General features: G+C 42.7%; 1 protein-coding gene and 1 long non-coding RNA gene across 2 annotated transcripts in view; both read left to right on the forward strand.

The window, feature by feature from the left end:
- Window positions 1-5765: 5765 nt before the first annotated feature.
- Window positions 5766-22821, forward strand: part of ppp4r3b (protein phosphatase 4, regulatory subunit 3B) — a 36244-nt gene continuing 19188 nt past the window's right edge. Inside the window, exons 1-6 of the mRNA XM_082153230.1 lie at window positions 5766-6364; window positions 6451-6506; window positions 6585-6683; window positions 15531-15797; window positions 20324-20677; window positions 21320-21397. Coding sequence (XP_082009356.1) covers window positions 6235-6364; window positions 6451-6506; window positions 6585-6683; window positions 15531-15797; window positions 20324-20677; window positions 21320-21397 — 984 coding nt within the window. The 5' untranslated portion in view covers window positions 5766-6234. The remainder of the gene's footprint in view (window positions 6365-6450; window positions 6507-6584; window positions 6684-15530; window positions 15798-20323; window positions 20678-21319; window positions 21398-22821) is intronic.
- LOC309486111 lies at window positions 15806-19108 on the forward strand. The gene is made up of 2 exons (XR_014201395.1): window positions 15806-18452; window positions 18967-19108. It is a non-coding gene; the product is annotated as an uncharacterized lncRNA (long non-coding RNA).

Below are 22821 nucleotides of genomic sequence, written 5' to 3' on the forward strand. Positions count from 1 at the left end.
CTGTCGGGATGTTATTGTCTGCAAATGTAGAATACTGTACATATTCAGTTTGTCGAATAGAGCAACTGGCCTTCAGATCTGCCTCATGTATCAGCATTATCAGCGCACACCTTCCTCTGAGCCAATCAGATCATGCCAACCTGCTATTCAGAAGCGCATCATCTATCAATCAGCTCTCAGTGTCCACCGTTTATTATAAGCACTGCAGTTTTGTCGTCTGCCATTTTAAATGTTCAAGCTCTTTAGAGTCATCATGAAGGGGAAGTCTGCTCTATTCTTCTCTATTGTGTCGTATATCTGAGTGAAACCTTCGGGAACAAGAACAAATGTGGGCTTGATTGTGTCTGTGGGGAATTGATTGGATGATTGTGGTTTGCTATTGGCTGATCTCATGTGAGTGACAGGTTATAGCCCCGCCCACATCATCAGAGAAGAGAAGAGATGATGACAGGAGGGAGGAGAAGGGGTTAGAATTGTTGCATACTTCCAGATAAATAGATTTATATGCACAATAAATGTAAAAAGAATCACAAAAATTAAACCAATTCACAAATAAATCTAATGAGATGCACAAATATATGCAGATGTTTCACAAAAATGAATTCGATTCTCAAATAAATAAAAATGGAATTTGCAAGTAAAGATGGTATCCACATGTTACGACCCCTTGGCTCGAGGAATAGCAACATGAATGGGGAGGCCAAACACGTAATCAAATTAAAAACAAGTATTTAATCTAGAAAACAGACATAACTACAGCAAACAAAAAGTAAAAATATAAAGATGCAAACAGGCCCGGATTAACTCAGTGTAGTGCCCTAGGGTGACCACATTGTAAGTAAATAATTTGGTGCCCCCCTATTGGCTGGTACCGCAGGGCACTCACCCAATCACGTCCATGGATAATCCGGCCCTGGATGCAAAACACAACAACTTCAAGCCATGGACTGGAGAGGGTGAGAAAGCCAGCATGATGACCAAACCCCAAGCTTTTGACTCCAGAGGGTGAGAACGCCAGCATGGTTAATCACCGTCAATTCTCCACACCTGCGTCACAGCACTTAACCTGAAGACACAACAGTGTTACCCAGAGACTCCTGCTGGACAAAATAAAGTCCCACAGCCCCTTGGGTCGTCACACCTCCCTCACAAAGACAGAGGTCCTTATAAGAGGTACTCTGTAAACATAATCCGTAAAACTCAACATATACAAAGAACATAATCCATCACAGGATAAGACAGTGGTTCTCAACTCCAGTCCTCGGGACCCACTGCTCTGCACATTTTGTATGTCTCCCTTATTTAACACACCTGAATCAGATCATCAACTCATTAGGAGAGACTCCATGAACTGATTTGAGTGTGTCAGATAAGAGAGACATACATAATGTGCAGAGCAGCGGGTCCCGAGGACTGGAGTTGAGAACCACTGGGATAAGATATTACCAGACTTAGAAATCAAACGTTCCACTTCGCCTCTCTCCTTCACCACCCACCCCTCATCAACGCCACCTCTTACTGCCCTCAGGCGCCTTGAGAACAAGAAGTGAGGTGAAAGAAATAAAGACAAGAACCAACAGTAATGTTATAGATTACTTGTTATGTGTAATATGTTTTTATGTCCCGTTTGTGGATAGTTTCCTCTGCATTTGTGGATTTTGAAACATTTCTAGAGTATAGACCCACAAATCCACAAATAAGTGGACTCCACCCACCATGTACTTAAAGGACAAGTTGGGTATTTTACACTTAAAGCCCTGTTTTCAGATCATTTCTGATGAAATAGAACGGTGAAGACTGAAATTTGGACACATGCTGCTGGCCCGAGAATTTTGGGTTTCTGTGGTAGCCATAAATTGGGTCATTTATGTAGTAGAAATGTGAAATTATTTTAGAAGTTGGTGCCTTCTAGACTGAGAAGAGCCAGAAAATGTATTTTTGGCTCATGTGGATGAAAGACAACAACTCCCAGAATGCACTTGCTTCGCTGTCCTACGAGGCCCAAGCCACGCCCACCGGTTACAGAGGGCAGTGTCGGGAGACATGATACAGCCAGAGAATGTCTAATAGGAAGACAGCTAGGCTACTAGTGACTCGAAACTGAAGAGACGCCGTTTTATCGTGAGCTCCCCCTATGGGCGGGTTGAAGACATGCGGAACAGCTCCTCCTACTGGCTGGAGTCTCTCGCCTCTGGACACACGAGCCTCTGATGACGATAAATTAAGATTTTTGCGTCATCAGAGGTTTTTTTCCAGACACACAATACAGAAATCTGTCGTCTCAGGGGGACATGAGGGGGGGGAAGCACATCATTCCAAAATACTACCGGGTTTCTACTGATACAAAGCCTAATGCCAATCGGTGAAGTATCCCTTTAAATAACTTTGTTTACTGGCTCAAATAGAAAGTGTAAAGCCCATAACATTGGTACAGTAAAATATGTTTAAAATGTTTATTTCGTTAGACCATTAGACTGTGAATCAAGCCAAGCCACATTATTATATTTGATGAGCCTTTTAAAAATGCCAGAGAAACAGCGCTTTAATAATAATAATAATAATTCGTTACATTTATATTGCGCTTTTCTGGGTTACTCAAAGCGCTTTACATGGAAGGCGGGGAATCTCCTCAACCAACACCGGTGTGCAGCACCACCTGATGATGCGACGGCAGCCATACTGCGCCAGAACACACACACACACACACACACACACACACACACACACACACACACACACACACACACACACACACACACACACACACACACACACACACACACACCAGCTGACTGGAGGAGAGGAGACATGATGAGGCCATCAGTATATGGGCATGATTAGGAGGCCATGATGGACAGATCCAACTTTTAATGAATGGGCAATCAATCAATTTTAATGGACAGAGGCCACTGGGCAAATGTTAATGGCTAATGGGTTACACCCCTACTCTTTAATGACCACAGAGAGTCAGGGCCTCCGTTTAACATCTTAACATCTCATCCGAAGGACGGTGCTCTTCGACAGTATAGTGTCCCCATTACTGTACTGGTGAAGACCCACACAGACCACAGGGTGAGCAGCGCCCCCTGCTGGCCTCACTAACACCTCTTCCAGCAGCAACCTGGTTTTCCCAGGAGTCTCCCATCCAGGAACTGACCAGACTCATCCCTGCTGAGCTTCAGTGGACATCCAGTCATGGGCTACAGGGTGATATGGCTGCTGGCCATCCTTACATCTCTGTTATGGGAACAACGCGTTATGGAAGCGTCACGTTATTCAACAGTAGCTGAAATAACTTAATTCAACCTCGTGATAAACATGCGAGTTTGTGTGATCGGTGAAATTACTGTCACACAACAGTCAACAGTGTTTCCCACTATGAGCAGCATGGATCTAACGATATATAGAGTATTATATCGTTTAGAGTAACTAAACATTAGATACATGTATTATGATTCCCTTTGTAGAGAATATTGAGGTGGGTTCTATTTTAAAGTGTGACAGGTTCCGAAGAGATCATATCTTTAACAGTGAAACGCCCATCAGACCAGCGATATGCATATTTATCGGTTAAAACACCTGACCACACATATATCATTTCATGTGAATCAGACTTAATAGTTTTTGAATGTAAAAGTTACTTACAGCATTATAAATAAATACAAAGATATATATATATATATATATATATATATATATATATTATAACCTCTATTATATATATATTATAACCCTATTTGCAAAATGTACAAACTTTCAGCTGTTTTCACTGAACAAATCAAACAAAGGTAATTGAAATAGCTCAACACAAATGTTTCAAGTGGTTTCTCCAAATTTACCTGAAAATGCAACTTTTACTGACTTCTGCAGTCTCAAAATGATTCACCCCCTTCATGGCAAGCATCTCCAGTACTCAGTAGAACAGCCTTCTGCTGTCCTGAGCTACAGATGAGATGTGTAACAGCAGCTTCTGTTTCTGAGGGATCTGAGCCCGTTCCTCATGAGCAATGGCCTCCAGTTCAGGGATATTCCTGGGTTTGCAACCGCCACCTTCAAATCCCACCAGAGAATTTCTCTGGGGTTCGAGTCAGGAGACTGTGATGCCACTGTATCTCCCAGGCAGGACTTCTTCTGCAACCAAGCCTTGAGGAATCTGAGGAATGTTTGGGATCATTGTCCTGTTGAAGATCCAAGCTTCAGCTTCCTCACTGACGGCATGATGTTTTCTCCTAGGATCTCCTGATACTTCAATGAACCATCTCTTCTTCCACACGCTTCTTGATCGCTTCCTTCTTCTGCCCTGTCCAGGGAGTGTAACCACTGTTCTTTTAACTTCAAACATGCGAACTATGTGTCCAGCGGTGTCTCTTGGAATATTTAGTGCCTCCGCTTGTTTGTGAAGGGCGATGATATCTTCTCTTAGCCTTTTGGACCATTCTTTTGACTTAGCAATATTTCTAACATGCAGTCAAACGTGACACTCAACAAACCTCACCAGTTCAGATATTTCATGTGTTCTAGCTCAAGCACACCTGGTGCATCTAATGAAGCCCTTGATTAGTGAGACAACACCTGTTCTGCAGATTTGTGCTGTTGTAAGGGATTATATTCAGGGGGTTGAACAATTTTGAAACTGCAGAAGTCATTAAAAGTTGCATTTTCAGTTGAATTTGGGTAAACCACTTGAAACATTTGTTGTGTTGAGCTATTTCAATTGCTTTTGCTTGATTTGTTCAGTGCAAACAGCTGAAAGTCTGTAAATAATGCCAACAAACCTGATTTGCAATGGGGGATAAATCATTTAATTACAACTGTGTGTGTCTGTATATACAGTGTATATATATATATATGATATGGCTGTTATCTGATTGGCTTAAGTAGATGGTGGGTGGAGTCCACTTATTTGTGGATTTAACACATTTGTAAATATTTTTTCATTTGCAAATCTCATAGTATTTATGTGTGAATTTTATACATTTTTGTGAATCTCTTCACATTTATTTGTGCATCTCAATCTATTTATTTGGAATAATGTTACAAAAATACCCCTATAGAGGGGAAGTTATTCTGATTCAAGATTACCAGGAACATGAATTTAAAACAATGATGATTTGCACTGATAAATCATTTACAAAAACACTGCAATATTCCATAAAAATAAGAATTGTCCATTTTGACTTCATTGTGACTTTTAAGCAGGATGGATTCTGATTGGCTGTTAAAAATGTTTTATTTTTTTATCGTTCATCAGCTGGACAAAAATTGTTCTGAAAGTGATTAAAATGATACTGTCACTGTGACTCTGATATTCTTCAACATTCAGAGCGAGTTTTCATCTGTGGTGTGAACAGCCCATAATTTATACAGAGTTGTAGGCGACATGGAAGTAAAAAATAATTAAAAAGGTAATTGCGACTTTAACTTCATCTCAAAATAATTCTGACCTTTTTCTTTCAATTTTGAGAACAAAAATTGCGAGATGTAAACTCAAAATTCAATGGGGAAAATTTCCACATTTCGCGAAAGAAAGTGAGAATTATGAGATATAAAAAAATAAAATAAAAAAAGAGGATCAGAATTGTGAGTTGTAACCAGAATTGCGAGGGACTAGTCAGAACTGCGAAATGTAAACTTAGAATTCCAATCGAGTTTTGGGAATCGAGCAGTGTTCGCTGAGTGACTGTGGTAACCATGGTGACTGCAGTACGGCTGCGCGTGAACGTGTCCTGCCGCGGCTTCCGTAGCCCGTGTGCGGAAACCCCGCGCCATCATCAGACGAGCGACGATGAAGTGAAAGACACACAAGATGGCGGCGATCGGCGGATAGACGGACATTCACGTAAACATTTAAACGACCCGACCCGATTAACGCTCATTCAGAGCCGTAACCGAGAGCCAAACACAGTTAAACGAGACCGTAGACCGTTCACGCGAGAGTCTGAGAATCACGAGGCTGAAACTCTGAGGTTTGGCTCATTCTACTGATTCCGTGAGCTTAAGATGAACGATTGGAGATATTAAAGCGAGTGGTTAACGTTAGAGCTAAATAGACCGTTGAACTAGTCTCGTCGGGTGGTTTCCACAGGGTAGCGTGGTTTAGTGAGGTAAACTGGTGGTTTAGTGCGGTAGGATGTCTAGTTCCCGGCTGTGTGGATGCGAGGGCAGACAGTGCTAGTTTAGTGAGGTGAATATGCGCCAGGACTGCTAGTGTCGGAGAGGTTTGAGCTAGTGAAGATGAGCGACACCCGGAGGAGAGTGAAGCTGTACACGCTGAACGAGGACCGGCAGTGGGAGGACCGGGGCACGGGGCATGTGTGCTGCTCCGACGAGGAGACCTCTCTCACGGTCACCGCAGAGTCCGACGGTACGAGCCTCTTCACCACCATCATCATCATCATCATCACGTGACCCCGAGCTGATCTCTCTCTCTCTCTCTCTGTGTGTGTGTAGGGTCACTGCTGCTGGAGTCCAAGATCATCACCAGCACTGCGTATCAGAAACAGCAGGTACACGATCCTCCATCTGAGTGTTAAATAGATATCTCTCCTAACCCTGCCTGAGCCCTGTGACCTTTGACCCCCCAGGACACGCTCATCGTGTGGTCCGAAGCGGAGAACTACGACCTGGCTCTGAGTTTCCAAGAGAAAGCCGGCTGTGACGAAATCTGGGAGAAGATCTGTCAGGTTTGTTCATTCACACGGACTCCTCCACGGATGACTCTGAATACAGTGTTTACATGAGGTCTGAATAAAGTCAAGTCACCTTCCTTTATACTGATCATTTCAAAGCAGCTTTACAGTGATAACAGGAAAATAATACAACAAAGTTTGTTTCCAGAAGAAAATAGCATCACAGTCCAGCTTAAGGAAGTTCAGTAATGGTTCATTTCTGTTGTAAAAAAGTTATTACTTTCTTTTCTTTTTCTTTTTAAATGATCAGTCTGATGTGCGTGTTCATATGCCACCACTCCTCCTCATCCATGCCTTCACTTACTTCAACAGTTACATCTTGCGTGACTTACGTCTAGTCTTTCAACTCTTCTTTTAAGATATTCAGCAACAACGTGTTTTCTGTGATCACGCTCACCATCTCTCCTTCCCTGCGTCACACCTCATGTTTTAAAGTGTAACATGTTCTATTGAACGAATCAGAAAAGGTTTTAAACTGAATCTGAATCCGAATGAAACTTAAATGGGATTTGGCCACTTCATTCCGATTGCCATGTGACTGTCGTCCTCTCTGTCGTCTTCCCTTATGGAGAAAAAATGTAACCACTGTTTATTATCTGTAAAATGCAGTTCAGAATGATCACCGAGAGCAGTAATGTATGCATGACTCTAAACCACAGCCATAATAGAGACAGACACACATGTATTGTATAAAGCAGATTACCCTTTTTTGGTACAAATGAAATTGCATAATTCTTTAAAACAGCCTTCCTTAAGTGATCGAACAAGACGACGTGAACGAAGAGCAAACCAGAGGTCGACCGACATGGGTTTAGGTTAGGGGTTTGTTTGTTTTTTGGCCGAATTCCCTTTTCTTTTTTTCTTCATCTCATAAAATCTAACAGTTAATAAGAAGTAATACAGAAAATTGCTTAAATGAGACATTTATTACCATTGAATTAAACCAAGCCTCTCCAATCAGAGCACTTGTATAAAAAATTAAATAAAAATTATGTATATGTTAAATATTAAATACACATTACAGGTCTTAAAATCTAGACCGTCAAATAAACTTTTAGATGAAACAAAATAAAGTTTTAGTGCACAAAAACGTACATAAATAAAATAAATAATATAAGTAATCACTTGTACGTTTAAAATTCTACATATAGCACATTTATTGTTCAATAGAAAATATTTTAGCAATATGTATATTTTTGTTAGAATTATTGCGCTCAGTCTGTGCGCGCGGCGGCGCTCGTTCACGGACATCTGTGAAGTTCAGCGGAGTTTACTCCTGTTTTACTCTAGTTTCTATCATTTACAGATGAAGAGTGAAATGTAAGTCATGCACTGCACCTCAAATTCAACAGCGCCAGCATCTGTTGGTCAGAGCATCTGAAGGGCTATATTAATATAACGCTTGTCTCATGCTTAGGACGAGTCGGTGCACTTACCCCGCACTGCTCACTCCGCTATTTTCAGATGCACGTTTATCAAACTACTGCAGGCTATATTGATATAACAACAGTAGACATATCGATATATCGTAAACTCGATATGGCCCAAGTGTGAATGTGTCCTCTTATGCATAGGAAGATATAAATGGGTTCACTATTCGCGCGCTCTGAGACGCGGCGATCTGGATGTGTGTTGCTACACACACACACACACACACACACAACACGAGTACCAAACTGAGAGACGCGGGTACTTTCCAGTCTACGTGTGCTTCGATATTTAAATAGGAAAGGCTTAAAAAGAGGAACATTATCGTTTCTTGGGAAGTTTCCCGGTAGTCCTCTTCAGAGAGTTAGCTGGCAGAGCGGGACTGTATTCTTCCTACAGTGAAAGGGGCAGTGTCTCGGGTTCCTCATCAATGCTTAGCTGCCCGCGGATGCGCATGAATATTAATCACCCTAATCTGCGAATGCCTAATCTTAAAAGAAAGCCAAAAATCGGCCCGATTAATCGGTCGGCCTCTAGAACAAACACCTCAACATATACTAGTTTATCTTAAAGTCCCCCTGTAGTCAATTTCATCCCTTATGTCTTCATGCCTTATAATATCTTGAGTGTAACTCGACACCCTTACCTCATTAAGTATGCGCGGCTCTATGAATATGCAAATGAGTCCCACCTCCACTCACTCACTCAGCTCAGAGATCCACTGGTTGACGATCACACGTCAGGGCCTGAATTTCATTTTGGAAAATGGGGGGAAAATCCCCCCTGAGGTGATTCTTATGGGGGGAAATTTTTATTTGAGGGGGGAGTTTAGACTTTTTTTTTAATTACATTTATCTCGCCTAAATGTATGCTCACTCATCGCATTTTTACAATGGTGTAATTTTGTTCTTAAGAATTTACACAACACAAGGAAGTAGGGGTGACCCCGAATGGTCGAAGATTCAATGCTTTGATAGGAGGAGCCTGATTCGACTACCGATCTCACGGTCGAATCTCCGCAGAGGTGTTATGAAACGAGGATCATGCCACTTTGGCTATATGAGGACGCTCAATGTCTGATTTCACATAGAACTACCGGTTTTCTGTCAATACATTAATATTCAGCCTATTATGATAATGCTGTATATAAAAATGTGCAAAGAAAGAAGCTTTTAATAAATATTTTTTAACGTGCGTGAATAAATCCAAACACCCCGTGACAGATTTAAGTTTCACTTTCAATCCGTGACCGACAGAGGAGCGTCTTGGCGGCAAGGATTTAAATCTTTAACAATGTCTGGGATAAGAAAATCTAAAGTGTGAATGTACACCATCAGAAAGGATATTCTCCAAGGCTGGATTTAGCATCAGGAAAACAGTCTTTCACTCTGTCTGTATCCGCTGGAGTCTTTTGTGCGTGCGGATAAAATACATTCTAAAACACTTAACGTGAAAAAAAGTTTAACGACTCAATCTCCTAAAATAGTTAAAATAAAAATGTCAAATTATGTAAAGAAGTCCTCCTTTACTATAGGAGGAACGCATTGCGTTCATATTCTGGGTTCATCTGCTTATCTACACATAAAGTGTGTACTGTGTACATTAAGCCACGTTAAAGTGCCTTTTAAGCGTTTTAAAAGCTTTTTTCACGTTAAGCATTTTAGAATGTCCCGTGGAAAACCAGCTTGTTAACGTTGGCCGGCAGAAGTGCGATCATGGTTTTCCTTAATTTAACTATTTTAGGAGATTGAGTCGTTAAACGTTTTTCACGTTAAGTGTTTTAGAATGTATTTTATCCGCGCGCACAAAAGACTCCAGCAGACACAGAGTGAAAGACTGGATTTGTTCTCTCGGTCAGGTATCGGGTACAAGTGATTTCAAAACTTTTCAGCCGGTTCTAATTTGATTTTTGGATGCTGTGAACATGTTTAGCTAAAGACTGCCTCTCCAGTTTAGCATTTATTGTTGTTTCTGCCGTTAAAAAGTCAAAGTTGAAAATTCTGGCTACTATCGTTATTTTAATAATTTCTTTATTTTAATTGTATTTATTGATCTGTCGGGGTTATCTAATCTAACTATTTGTGGCTTGTGCTTTGAATATATGTTCCCCTGCACTTTAGGCATTTTGCACACATTTGCTCATCTTGTGACTTGATTCTGATTTATTTGGTTTTGTATTTTTATTTATTAGAAAGATATATTCTGTTCATATTTAATTAGTTGTTTATTTTTTCGGTGTATTGATGTTGTGCTGTACTTAGAGCCTGCTCGCACAGGTAATTTAGCCGATTTAATTTTTTTTTTTTTTTCATGTGAAATGCAAATCCTGTCTGCAGTGTGGCCTTTCTGGAGTTATTAATGTTATTTCTTAGTTTTATTGATCCAAAATGTTTTTATACATTTTCTTCTATATCTTTGTGTGATTTTCTGTACATCGCGGCTTTGAAATGTTAAAGCCCCGCCCCCATACACATGATTCGACTATAGGCAAGACTTGACGGTTCTACTATGAAAATCCATAGTCGGGGACACCCCTACAAGGAAGCTTGATTTCAATCTTTGAATTAAATTGAAAAAAGTAGCACAAATATATACAACAGAATAAAGATACCAATAAAGAGAAATAAAGAGAGAAGTGTTTGCTTAGGTCTAACACTAGTATTCAGAAATACTACAGAGACTGAATAAAGTAATCAAATGTAAAATAACACTGGGTAGTATTTTAGTCCTGACTAAATTAAATACATAGGCTATTAATCCTGATTCCTTAAAATGAAAGCTATGGTTTGTTGTTTTGACAACCAAATTAATGACAGACACATATGGCTGCTGTCCCTTTAAGAGCTAGTGCACGGATCCTGATTTCATTATACGGTCACGAGCGAATTATGCTTATTTAAGACATAACCGACTGTGTTTAGAGGATACTCACCAAGACCGAAACTGACATAATTTTCGCATGTTTTTGACTGTTAATCTGAATCAGAATCAGAAAGCTTTATTGCCAAGTGTGCTTGCACCCACAAGGAATTTTTCTTGGTACTGAAGCTTCCAGTGCACATATACATATACAAATACAACAAGAAACATAGTAATACAAATTCTAAGAATAAAATATATTAAAAAAAATAAAAATAGTATAAAAGTAAAAAAGTAGGGTCACAGTTGGGTTTAGTCCGAATAAATATTTACAGATTATGAACATATTTACAGTATTTTGAGTAGTATGAATAATATAAATATAAATATAAATATCACCTGAGTTAGAGAATATTGCACTAGACAGTGGGAGTATTGCACTTACAGGCATATGCCTTGGGGGGCATGTTAAGTGTTCAGAAGGGAAATGGCCTGTGGAAAGAAACTGTTCCTGTGCCTGGATGTTCTTGTGGCCAGTGATCTGTGTCGCCGTCCTGACGGTAACAGTTCAAACAGGGGGTGTCCAGGGTGAGTGGAGTCTGTGATGATTTTACCTGCTCTCTTCCTCACTCTGGAAGAGTACAGGTCCTGGAGGGCTGGCAGGGGGGCACCAATAATCCTCTCTGCTGTCCGGACTGTCCGTTGTAGTCTCTTGATGTCCGATTTGGTAGCTGAACCAAACCAGACAGTGATGGAAGTGCTTAAAACAGACTCAATGACGGCTGAGTAGAACTGGATCAGCAGCTCCTGTGGCAGATTGAACTTCTTCAGCTGGCGAAGGAAGTACAGTCTCTGCTGGGCCTTTTTCACAATGGAGTCAATGTGATTTGCCCACTTCAGGTCCTGAGAGATGGTAGAGCCCAGGAACCTGAATGACTCCACTGCTTCCACAGTGCTGTTCATGATGGTGAGAGGGGGGAGTGCTGGGGATTTTCTCCTGAAGTCCACAATCATCTCCACTGTTTTGAGCGTGTTCAGCTCAAGGTTGTTATAGCTGCACCAGACAGCCAGCTGTTCAACCCCCAGTCTGTAAGCAGACTCGTCACCATTTTGGATGAGACCGATGACGGTGGTGTCGTCTGCAAATTTCAGGAGCTTGACAGAGGGGTCTTTAGAAGTGCAGTCATTAGTGTACAGGGAGAAGAGCAGTGGGGAGAGAACGCACCCTTGGGGGGCGCCAGTGCTGATGGTGAGGGTCCTGGATGTGAGCTTCCCCAGTCTCACTCGCTGCTGCCGGTCCGTCAGGAAGCTGGAGATCCACTGACAGATTGAGGATGGCATGGAGAGCTGAGTCAGTTTGGCTGTGAGAAGATAATGGATGATGGTATTGAAGGCCGAACTGAAGTCCACAAATAAGATCCGTGCATAAGTCCCAGGTCTGTCAAGATGTTGCAGGATATAGTGCAGTCCCATGTTGACTGCATCATCCACAGACCTGTTTGCTCTGTAAGCAAACTGAAAGGGATCCAGCAGGGGTCCAGTGATGTCCTTCAGATAGGCCAACACCAGTCTTTCAAATGACTTCATGACCACAGACGTGAGAGCGACAGGTCTGTAGTCATTAAGTCCAGTGATTTTAGGTTTTTTGGGAACCGGAATGATAGTGGAGTGTTTGAAGCTGCAGGGAACTTCACACTGCTCCAATGATCTGTTGAAGATCTGCGTGAAGACTGGGGCCAGTTGGTCAGCGCAGGCTTTTAGACAAGCAGATGAGATGCCGTCTGGGCCTGAAGCTTTCCTAGTCTTCTGTTTTTTGAAGACTCGGCTCACGTCCTCCACACAGACCTTAAGCTCAGGTTGGATGGCAGAAGGGGGGAGGAGAGGGGTTGCAGGAGGTGATGGTGGATGTGTGAAGTGCACATCAGAGCGGGTGTGAGGTGTGAGTCTGGGCTTCTCAAACCTGCAATAGAATGCATTGAGAGTGTCAGCCAGTTGTTGATTCTCCACAGATCGGGGGGATGGTGATTTGTAGTTGGTGATGTTCCTCAGGCCTCTCCAGACTGATGCCGGGTCGTTGGCTGAAAACTGGGTTTTCAGCTTTTCAGAGTAGCTTCTTTTAGCAACTCTGATCTCCTTTGTCAGTCTGTTTCTGGCCTGGTTATACAAGATTTTATCCCCACTTCTGTAAGCATCCTCTTTGGCATGACGAAGCTGTTTGAGTTTCCCAGTAAACCATGGTTTATCATTAGTGAATGATAAGAATGTCCTGGTAGGAATGCATGTATCCTCACAGAAACGGATATATGATGTTACAGTATCTGTGAGCTCATCCAGATCGGTGGCTGCAGCTTCAAAAACAGTCCAATCAGTGCAATCAAAGCAGGCCTGTAGATCCTGCTCTGCTTCGTTGGTCCATTTTTTTATAGTCCTTATTACAGGTTTAGCTGATTTCAGTTTCTGCCTGTAGGTCGGTATAAGATGAACCAAACAATGATCAGAGAGCCCCAAAGCTGCCCGTGGGACGGAGTGATGCGCATTCTTTATCGTGGTGTAACAGTGGTCCAATATATTACTGTCTCTGGTAGGACATGTAACATGCTGTCTGTATTTTGGCAGTTCACGGGAGAGATTTGCTTTGTTAAAATTCCCAAGAATGATTAAAAGAGAGTCTGGGTACCTTTGTTCCATTTCAGCTATATGTTCAGCCAGTTGTTGTAGCGCCACGCTCACACACGCGTCTGGAGGAATGTAAACATTCGCGAGAATGAATGAGGAAAACTCCCGCAGCGAGTAGAAAGGTTTACAGTTTATGAAATGCGCCTCTAAATTAGGAGAGCACATCTTCAGTGTTGTTTCGTTAATGTAGAAACACAATCCACCACCTCTCGTTTTCCCCGTTAGTTCCGCGATGCGATCCGCTCGGAACAGCTGGAAGCCCGGCAGATGTAGTGCGTTGTCCGGTATGGCTTCACTCAGCCAGGTTTCAGTGAAGCACAGAGCAGCGGAGTTTAAAAAATCCTTGTTAGTGCGGGTGAGGAGAAGAAGTTCGTCCATTTTGTTAGGAAGAGATCGGAGATTCGCAAGATGAATACTGGGGAGTGCAGTGCGGAGGCCGCGCTCGCGGAGTTTAACCAGCGCGCTTCCCGCGTTTGCGTCTGACCGCGCGTTTGAACAACACCGCTGCCCCTCCGACGAGAATGTCCAGTAAAACGTCTGAGTAATCAAAATCTGTAAAAAAGTTGTCTGGTGTGTGTTTCCTAATGTCCAGTAGTTTGTCTTTGGGGAAACTGATAGGAAAAGAATGACTAAACGCAGAACAAACCAACAAAAACAACACAATAACCGGAGAGCTCCACACCGAGGCAGCCATCCGCGGCGCCATCTTGGTTACAACCATTAAAGCGATATAATCCACGAAAAATAACTTGTTACCCGCGAGCTGTTTGTGAGGCGGCTTTACTCTATGTATGTGTGCAGAGAAACATCTCTCAGAGTCAGACAGCGCGCAAGTACTTAATAGTTAGGGTTAGCACTGGTGTCGCTACGATACGTGACACTGGTGTTCAGAAGCAACACCGCTTACATCACTTGCCCACCGCGGCACTGTCGATTCGATTCGATTTTTTCTATTTTCAATATAAACTCATTTAGTTCAGTTAGAGAACAGTACACTACAATAAAACACTGAACGGTGTCTGCTTAATAACTCATGATTGGAGCGAGAGTCGCAGCTCAGATCAGCAAGAGTCAGGTCTCATTAATCACCAGAGCGAGGAGCTGAAGATGATGCCGGAACATCTGCTGTAAAAGCGCATATTTAAGCGAATTTAAATATGTTGTTTTGTTGATGTGTTAAGAAAAATAGTCTTATGAACTCACCATTCAAGCAGTCCGCCCCGCATTGGCGCTGATTTAAAAGCGAAACTAAAATGCGCACGTGTCGGAGCGAGCAGAACGTTTCTCCATAGGACTGAACTGAAAACACTCGCTCTGTTCTGCTCACTCCGACACGCGCGCATTTTAGTTTCGCTTTTAAATCAGCGCCAATTCAGGGAAAATATCTTCACCGTCACATCCCTACTCAGCAATGGTGTCGGCTGATGATTTACACAGGGTTTGTCTTAAAGCATATTAAAAACACCACATACACATATAAACAACATTAAAAGCTGGATTTACACCACAGGGGGATTTAACAGTAAGTAAGGACTAATCAGTCGCTCATACGGCAGTCGGCTCTTGTTGACGTGTTTGGTGTGCAGGGCAAAGACCCGTCAATGGAGATCACTCAGGATCCCTGGCTCATTTGCATATTCATAGAGCCGCGTATACTAAATGAGGCAAGGGTGTCGAGTTACATTCAAGATATTATAAGGCATGAAGAAAAGGAGAAAACTTTAAATATGTCATTTTGGTGATCAAAGATGAGTTTTAAGGATAACATTTTTGACTACAGGGGGACTTTAACAAGTAGGTAAGACTCGTGGTCGCTGATACTGAGGCTCTGCTGTTGTTGACGTGTGTGTGTGTGTGTGTGTGCGTGTGTGTGCGCAGGTGCAGGGCAAAGACCCGTCGGTGGAGATCACGCAGGACCCGATGGATGAGTCTGAGGAGGAGCGTTTGGAGGATCTGGAGTCGGCTCATGTGCTGGACCTGCCGGCCTGCGAGCCGGAGCATCTGGAGGAGATCGCGGAGCTGGTGACGTCAGTGCTGTCCTCGCCCGTGCGCCGCGAGAAGCTAGCGCTAGCTCTGCTGAGCTCAGGGTTCATCCGCAAGCTGCTGCTGCTCTTCCGCTCCTGCGAGGACTCACACCACCGACAGGCCAGTTACGCTTTCACTTCACACATCATCACACTTAGCTTCACCGCACAGCCCAGCATCTTCTGCTAGCGCTCGGTGCTAGTCCACATCACCGTATTTGTCAAAATGATACTGGTTTCACGGTGTATGAGAGGTTTTGTTTTTTCAAGCATGACTGGGTGTTAACCACATGTTCTACTGAGTGAGAGAAGAAATACTGCAGTAGATTGACTCAGAACGCCACTGTCATGAGTGAATATTGTAGAAACATCCACACTAGGATTAATACAGATTTGCAGGTTTTGCAAAGAGGTCCAGCAGGAGGCGCTCATAAACACTGCTTTATCAGGAGAGATAACATCGAAACTTTCACCTCACTTCAGACACACTCATATAAGAAAACTCGCGCCGCGCCTAGGCTGTGAAACGAGCAGTGCTCATGTTTATTCAACGATGTCAGTGCCAACCACTAATAGATTTTCCAAAAGATATTGATTGTTGATATTGTGAACCAATGTAAGGGAAACACTGTAATATAATTTGACAGCTCTCAGTTATAGTTTAACCGTCACAGTAACACACACACTGAGCCTCACCAGTGAACAGTGAAGGACCCTCTCACACAGTGTCGCCTGTGTTCCCAGCACTGGTTAAGAGACATACACTGGTATTGCGGTATATAAAAAATGTATATCATAACAAAAATAAACGCTGGTATTCGTTATGAACCGGTGTCCCGCCCACCACTAACACACGCACACACACACACACACACACACACACACACACACACACACCGCCCAGCTCTATCTCCTGCAGAAGACCACCACAGATTTCTGCTCGCTCACACATATATACAGTACATCCTTTGCCAAAAATGGTAACACACCCTAGGGCTGGGCGATAAAACGGTATCTGTATTTATCGACGGTACACCATTGTCGTTAACAATATGAAAAATTTTCGATATGGCGCTCAATATTTTCATTCAAATGCACGCGCGACCACCATAACGTTGCCCAACATCAAATGGCAAGCGCAATGAAAGCGGAACGAAACTGCGTTATTTTGTACTTCACGGACCGTTTATCAGTTTGGACCATCAATGTCAGTGAGTGCAGCGCGAGCCGATCTTGATCAAGCGACACTGTTACTACACAGCTCTAAGAGATCCGGTAAAGAAAGCATTTGAATTCGCCACTGAAGTAATAACATCGCTGCAAGATCTAGTGAGAAGCATTCACACTTCTCCGTTATTAACGGATCAAACAGCGCTGACGTGGAAACCAGGAGAAACATTGTGCGATGAATAAACTAGTTATAGGCTTTGTCCACAGATCAGCAACATTCATTGTATAGGCTATGGCTTTACCGTAGTAACACTCACTGTAACCATGGAAGTTTGACAGGAATAGTAAAATGATTTCAAGTACGTCACACAAAAACAGCCTTTTTCCACCTTAGAAACATTGCTAAGCTACGTAATATGCTATCAGTTTCTGATGCAGAAAAGTTAGTTCATGCATTCATGACCTCGAGACTGGATTACTGTAATGCTTTATTAGCTGGTTGTCCTGCATCCTCAATAAACAAGCTACAGTTAGTCCAAAATGCAGCTGCTAGAGTTCTTACGAGATCAAGAAAATATGATCATATAACACCGATTTTATCATCACTGCATTGGTTACCTATAAAGTTCCGTATTAATTATAAGATATTGCTACTGACTTATAAAGCCCTAAACGGCTTAGCTCCAGTCTATTTAACGGATCTTCTATCACCCTATAATCCATCGCGTTCTTTAAGATCACTAAATTCAAGGCTTTTGGTCATACCTAGGATATCCAGAACCACCAAAGGAGGGAGAGCATTTTCACATTTGGCTCCAAAACTCTGGAATAGTCTTCCTGATACTGTTCGTTGCTCAGACTCGCTCTCCCAGTTTAAAACTAGATTAAAGTCGCATCTCTTCAGCCAGGCATTCATATAATCCTACAGTTCAAACTACAATCCGGCCTCTAGCTCATAAATGCCAGAGGAGAACTGGCCCCCGACTGAGCCTGGGTTCTCCCAAGGTTTTTTTTCTCCATTAGGTCACCTGATGGAGTTTTTCGGTTCCTTGCCACTGTTGCCTTTGGCTTGCTCAGTTGGGGATATTTTGGGGATATTTAATTAAATTTTATAAAACAACAAATTCCTCTTGAAACAAACTTTGTTGTATTATTTTAATTTAATACTGTGAAGCTGCTTTGATACAATCTGTATTGTGAAAAGCGCTATACAAATAAACTTGACTTGACTTGACACATCTTTTTCCAGCACTTCAAAACTCAAATATTTAAATGTTATTTGTAATGTGATGACCAAAACATTATTTGTTCATCCTTCAAATACATTACCCCCATTTATAAAACTAAAAGTTTCAAGATGTAGGGAAAACTCTTTTTAAACTTATTTCAAAATAATTTCTCTTTTAATAATTATATATTTTTTAAATCAAGGAAATTTCTTTGGCATTTCTTTCTTTTTGTTGTATCGAAAAATGTACCTAACCGCGACACCACTGTGTCGTATCGATCCGTTACACCCCTACTTATTACAGATGTTGACCTACCTCAAAGTTTCAAGACCTACCTTGATTCTTCTACGTTTACACTTTTACATTGCACACATTTTGTAACATTTTAAAGGAGAACTTGGTAACTTTTTTAACTTAATAAAACTGTCTAGAAATCATTTGGATGGTTAAACAACCTGTTCTGGTGATATTGGTGACTTTCCCCGCTCCCCCCAGCGTTCCCAGGCGGAAAACCAACCTTGCAACTTGCAACACTACCGTCCCGGCAAGTTAGAAATTAGAAGTCTCGTGAGAAGCGAGAACTAGAACGAGAACGAGCGCCAAACACAAATTGCTTTACGGCAATTCGACATAAACACACACGCATGTATGATGTATTACCAGATTACCCACCTCGGTAGACATAGCTCCACGCGATACAGTTGGCTTGCTCCGATCAAAACAAACGCACATGAGCAGCGGTAGAGAGGGGGAGGAGGCCGCCGCAAGTGAGTTTTTTACGACTGTGTTGTGAAATATACGCCCCCCCACAGCTGTAGGGGGAGCTCGTGGGGAAAACATGGGACAACAAAAGGGAAAATCAGCGAAGAAGTGACGAGTTCGGTTACCGAGTTCTCCTTTAAGTTCAAGAGTTTCTTTAACGCTTACTTTTTTATCTTAATATAAGACATAAAGAAGATATTTTTGTTTACATTTAATTTTTGACTGCTAAAACTAATATCATTTGTTGTTTGCCTTAATAATGTGGATAAAACCCCCCCCAAAAAAACAGTGGTTTAAATTCAAACTTTTGTACTTGTCTTAAAAAAAACAAGCTTATAAAAAAAAGTCAGTAATTATCGATACCGTACGATATGAAACATTATATCGTGATAATTTTTTTTGCTATATCGCACAGCCCTAACACACCCTATCCACCTTATTCTTCACGCAGGAGCGGGCGCCGCCATTTTCTAAATATGTGTTAGTTGTATTGTGACTCCGCTGTTTTGCGTGGACTGTGTAGTTTTGGCTGGCTAACTGACTGGCGTCATTCGCATAGTTACGGTGTGACATAACCGCTGGTTCAAGTGTAGCTAATACCTGCAAGATCTGTGTGTGTTACCCATAATCCCGCAGAACTGAATGTGGACGTGAGGACCCGTATGATCTGCCCTGCTAGCACGTCGGCTTTGCTTAAAGCATTATTGTGATGTGTGAACATGCTGGCAGTGCGAGTTACTTGTTATTTTTATGTTTTAGTCATATAGTTAACAGTGTATCTACTGCATTAACCGTTTAATCTCCTAGCAACAACATTCCCGTGCGTTTTCTCTGTCCACCTCGTGAATGACAGACCCACGGAACATCATCTCTAATATCTGGCCACTTCTTTACGTTAGAAATATTAGTCACTGTAGTTTATTGAACAATAACGTGGACATCAAAACACAAACTTTTATTTTGAAGTGGCGATGAATGAACAGTTTGCACATTCAGAAACAGTGATGTGTTCTCCTGTGTCGGCACAGGTTTATAGATCATTTATGTTATAAATCTGGTGAAATGACGCACATTGTGTTCCCATACGAGTGTCATAACCAACCCTAAACTCACAGCACATGCAGAGATGGAGTGTGTGAAACGCCGCGCGGCGAAGACCGTCCTCTCCCAGTCACAACACACAGTAACTGAACATGTTCTCATCAGATGTTAGGCCACTAACCCTGACCCCAGTGTGTTCTACACCGCGAGTGTGAGAGACATTAACCATCACGCTGTTTAATAGTGTTCTGTGCGCGTCTTACCAACCGGCTAGCGAAGCGGAAGTCTAACACAGAAGGACTAACACTTCCGCGTTGCAAAATAAGGTGTATAGATATTCTTAGGTGGAGGTCATGTGACACACTAGAGTTTTCTGCTGTTAGAACACAGTCCCACACACACATGCAGCTGAGTGACGTGTGTTGTGAACGTGTGTGTCCCGCAGGCGCTGCACCACCTGTACGAGATCGTGCGCGGCGTGCTGTTCCTCAACAAGGCCTCGCTGTTCGAGGTTCTGTTCTCAGACGACTGCATCATGGACGTGGTGGGCTGTCTGGAGTACGAGCCGGCGCTGGCCCAGCCGCGGAGACACCGCGAGTTCCTCACGCACACGGCCCGCTTTAGGGAGGTCATCCCCATCACCGACTCCGAGCTGCGGCAGAAGATCCACCAGACCTACCGCGTGCAGTACATCCAGGACATCATCCTGCCCACGCCCTCCGTGTTCGAGGAGAACTTCCTGTCCACGCTCTCCTCCTTCATCTTCTTCAACAAGGTGGAGATCGTCAGCATGCTGCAGGTACGCTCGCTGACTGTCTCTGTGCGGGCGGGCGGGGGGGGGGACTCCAGAGGAAAACTGCACCACTGTCTTCACTGTCACATGATCCTTCAGAAATCATTCCAAAATTGATCAAAAGTGACAGTAAAGACGATTATAATGTTTCAAAAGATTTTATTTCAAATAAATGCTTTTCTTTTGAACTTTCAATTCATCAAAGAATCCTGAACAAAAATCACACAGAACTGTTCTCAACACTGATAATAATCATAAATGTTTTTTGATCATCAAATCATCATATTAGAGTGATTTGTGAAGGATCATGTGACACTGAAGACTGGAGTAATGATGCTGAACATTCAGCTTTGATCACAGGAATAAATTACACTTTACTGTATATTCACATAGAGAACAGATGATTTACACTGGAATAATATTTCACAATATTACTGTTTTTGTTGTTTTGTAATTTTTATCAAATAAACGCAGCCTTGGTGAGCAGAAGAGACTTTAATAAAACATTAAGATCTTACCGATCCAAAACTTTTGACCGGCACTGTACGTGTCATTTATTACGAAGCAATATTCTCCTCAGAACAGAAATGATGATGCGTTTAAGCCTGTAGAAACAGTCAGCAGTGTGTGTGTGTTTGTGTGTTTCAGGAGGATGAGAAGTTTCTGACGGAGGTGTTCGCTCAGCTGACGGATGAAGCCACGGAGGACGACAAGAGGAGAGAGCTGGTACTACACACACACACACACACACACACACACACACACACACACACACGGGGTGCAACGGATCGCAGTTGATCATGATCTGTACGGATCAGCTCTCCACGGTTCGGCACACGTGTGATTCACGGATCAACTGCTAAATTTAACTATCATAGAGTGAAAGTTTATCATTTGGACGTGTTTTGTTGTGCCAATTTACATTTTTAAACGTGGAAGAAGAGGCAAAAATCAGGATTCGCGTGTTTTCTGTGCGTACTGTGAGTGTGTGAGTGTGAGTGTGTGTGTGTTAGAGGAGACGGGGTGAGCCCATGCTGTGAGTGTGTGAGTCTGTGTCTGTGTGTGTGTGTTAGAGGAGACGGGGTGAGCCCCTGCCGTGTGTGTGTGTGTGTGTGTCTGTGTGTGTTAGAGGAGACGGGGTGAGCCCAAGCGGCAACATTCTAATCTGAAAAATGAAGCCTACCCGGAAGTGCGAAAAACTGCAATACATCGAAAATCCGCTGGGGGAAGGTCCCAAAAGGGAGCAAATGTCCATACACCCCCATGTTAAAATGTCCATTTTCACAGCATAAATTCATGTTTTTACAGGTTGGTCCCATGGACTTTTATTGTATTTTTCGATAGGTTCCGAGTGCCTGACAACTGTGAGGGGGGTGCATTTTTTTCTAACTCGTTAGTTTAGATCGTATTTAGATATAAAATGTATGACAAATAAGGGCGCGATTGACAGCTTGATTGACAGCTGACAACGAGCATAGGCTGCGCCGAGTGGATTTCCTGAAATTTGACGTCTCGGCCATGATCTGACACAACACATCATACCTGTAAGTTATCCTTTCTGAACATTTGTATTGAAATATGGCGCTGCCCATACCCCCCATAAACGGCCTCAAAACCGTTCTTCAGAAAGTCTTTGGGTGACGTCACAGACGCTTTGTCCATATTTTTTACAGTCTATGGGTGAGCCCCTGCCGTGAGCGAGTGTGTGTGTCTGTGTGTGTGTTAGAGGAGACGGGGTGAGCCCCTGCCGTGAGTGAGTGTGTTGAGTGAGTGAGTGTGTGAGTGAGTGTGTGAGTGAGTGTGTGAGTGAGTGTGTGAGTGAGTGTGTGAGTGAGTGTGTGAGTGAGTGTGTGAGTGAGTGTGTGAGTGAGTGTGTGAGTGAGTGTGTGAGTGAGTGTGTGAGTGAGTGTGTGAGTGAGTGTGTGAGTGAGTGTGTGAGTGAGAGTGTGTGAGTGAGAGTGTGTGAGTGAGAGTGTGTGAGTGAGAGTGTGTGAGTGAGTGTGTGAGTGAGTGTGTGAGTGAGTGTGTGAGTGAGTGTGTGAGTGTGTGAGTGAGTGTGTGAGTGAGTGTGAGTGAGTGTGTGAGTGAGTGTGTGAGTGAGTGTGTGAGTGAGTGTGTGAGTGTGTGAGTGTGTGTGAGTGAGTGTGTGA

This window comes from Leuciscus leuciscus (genome assembly GCF_965113295.1).
Source record: "Leuciscus leuciscus genome assembly, chromosome: 22".
Lineage (NCBI taxonomy): Eukaryota > Metazoa > Chordata > Actinopteri > Cypriniformes > Leuciscidae > Leuciscus > Leuciscus leuciscus.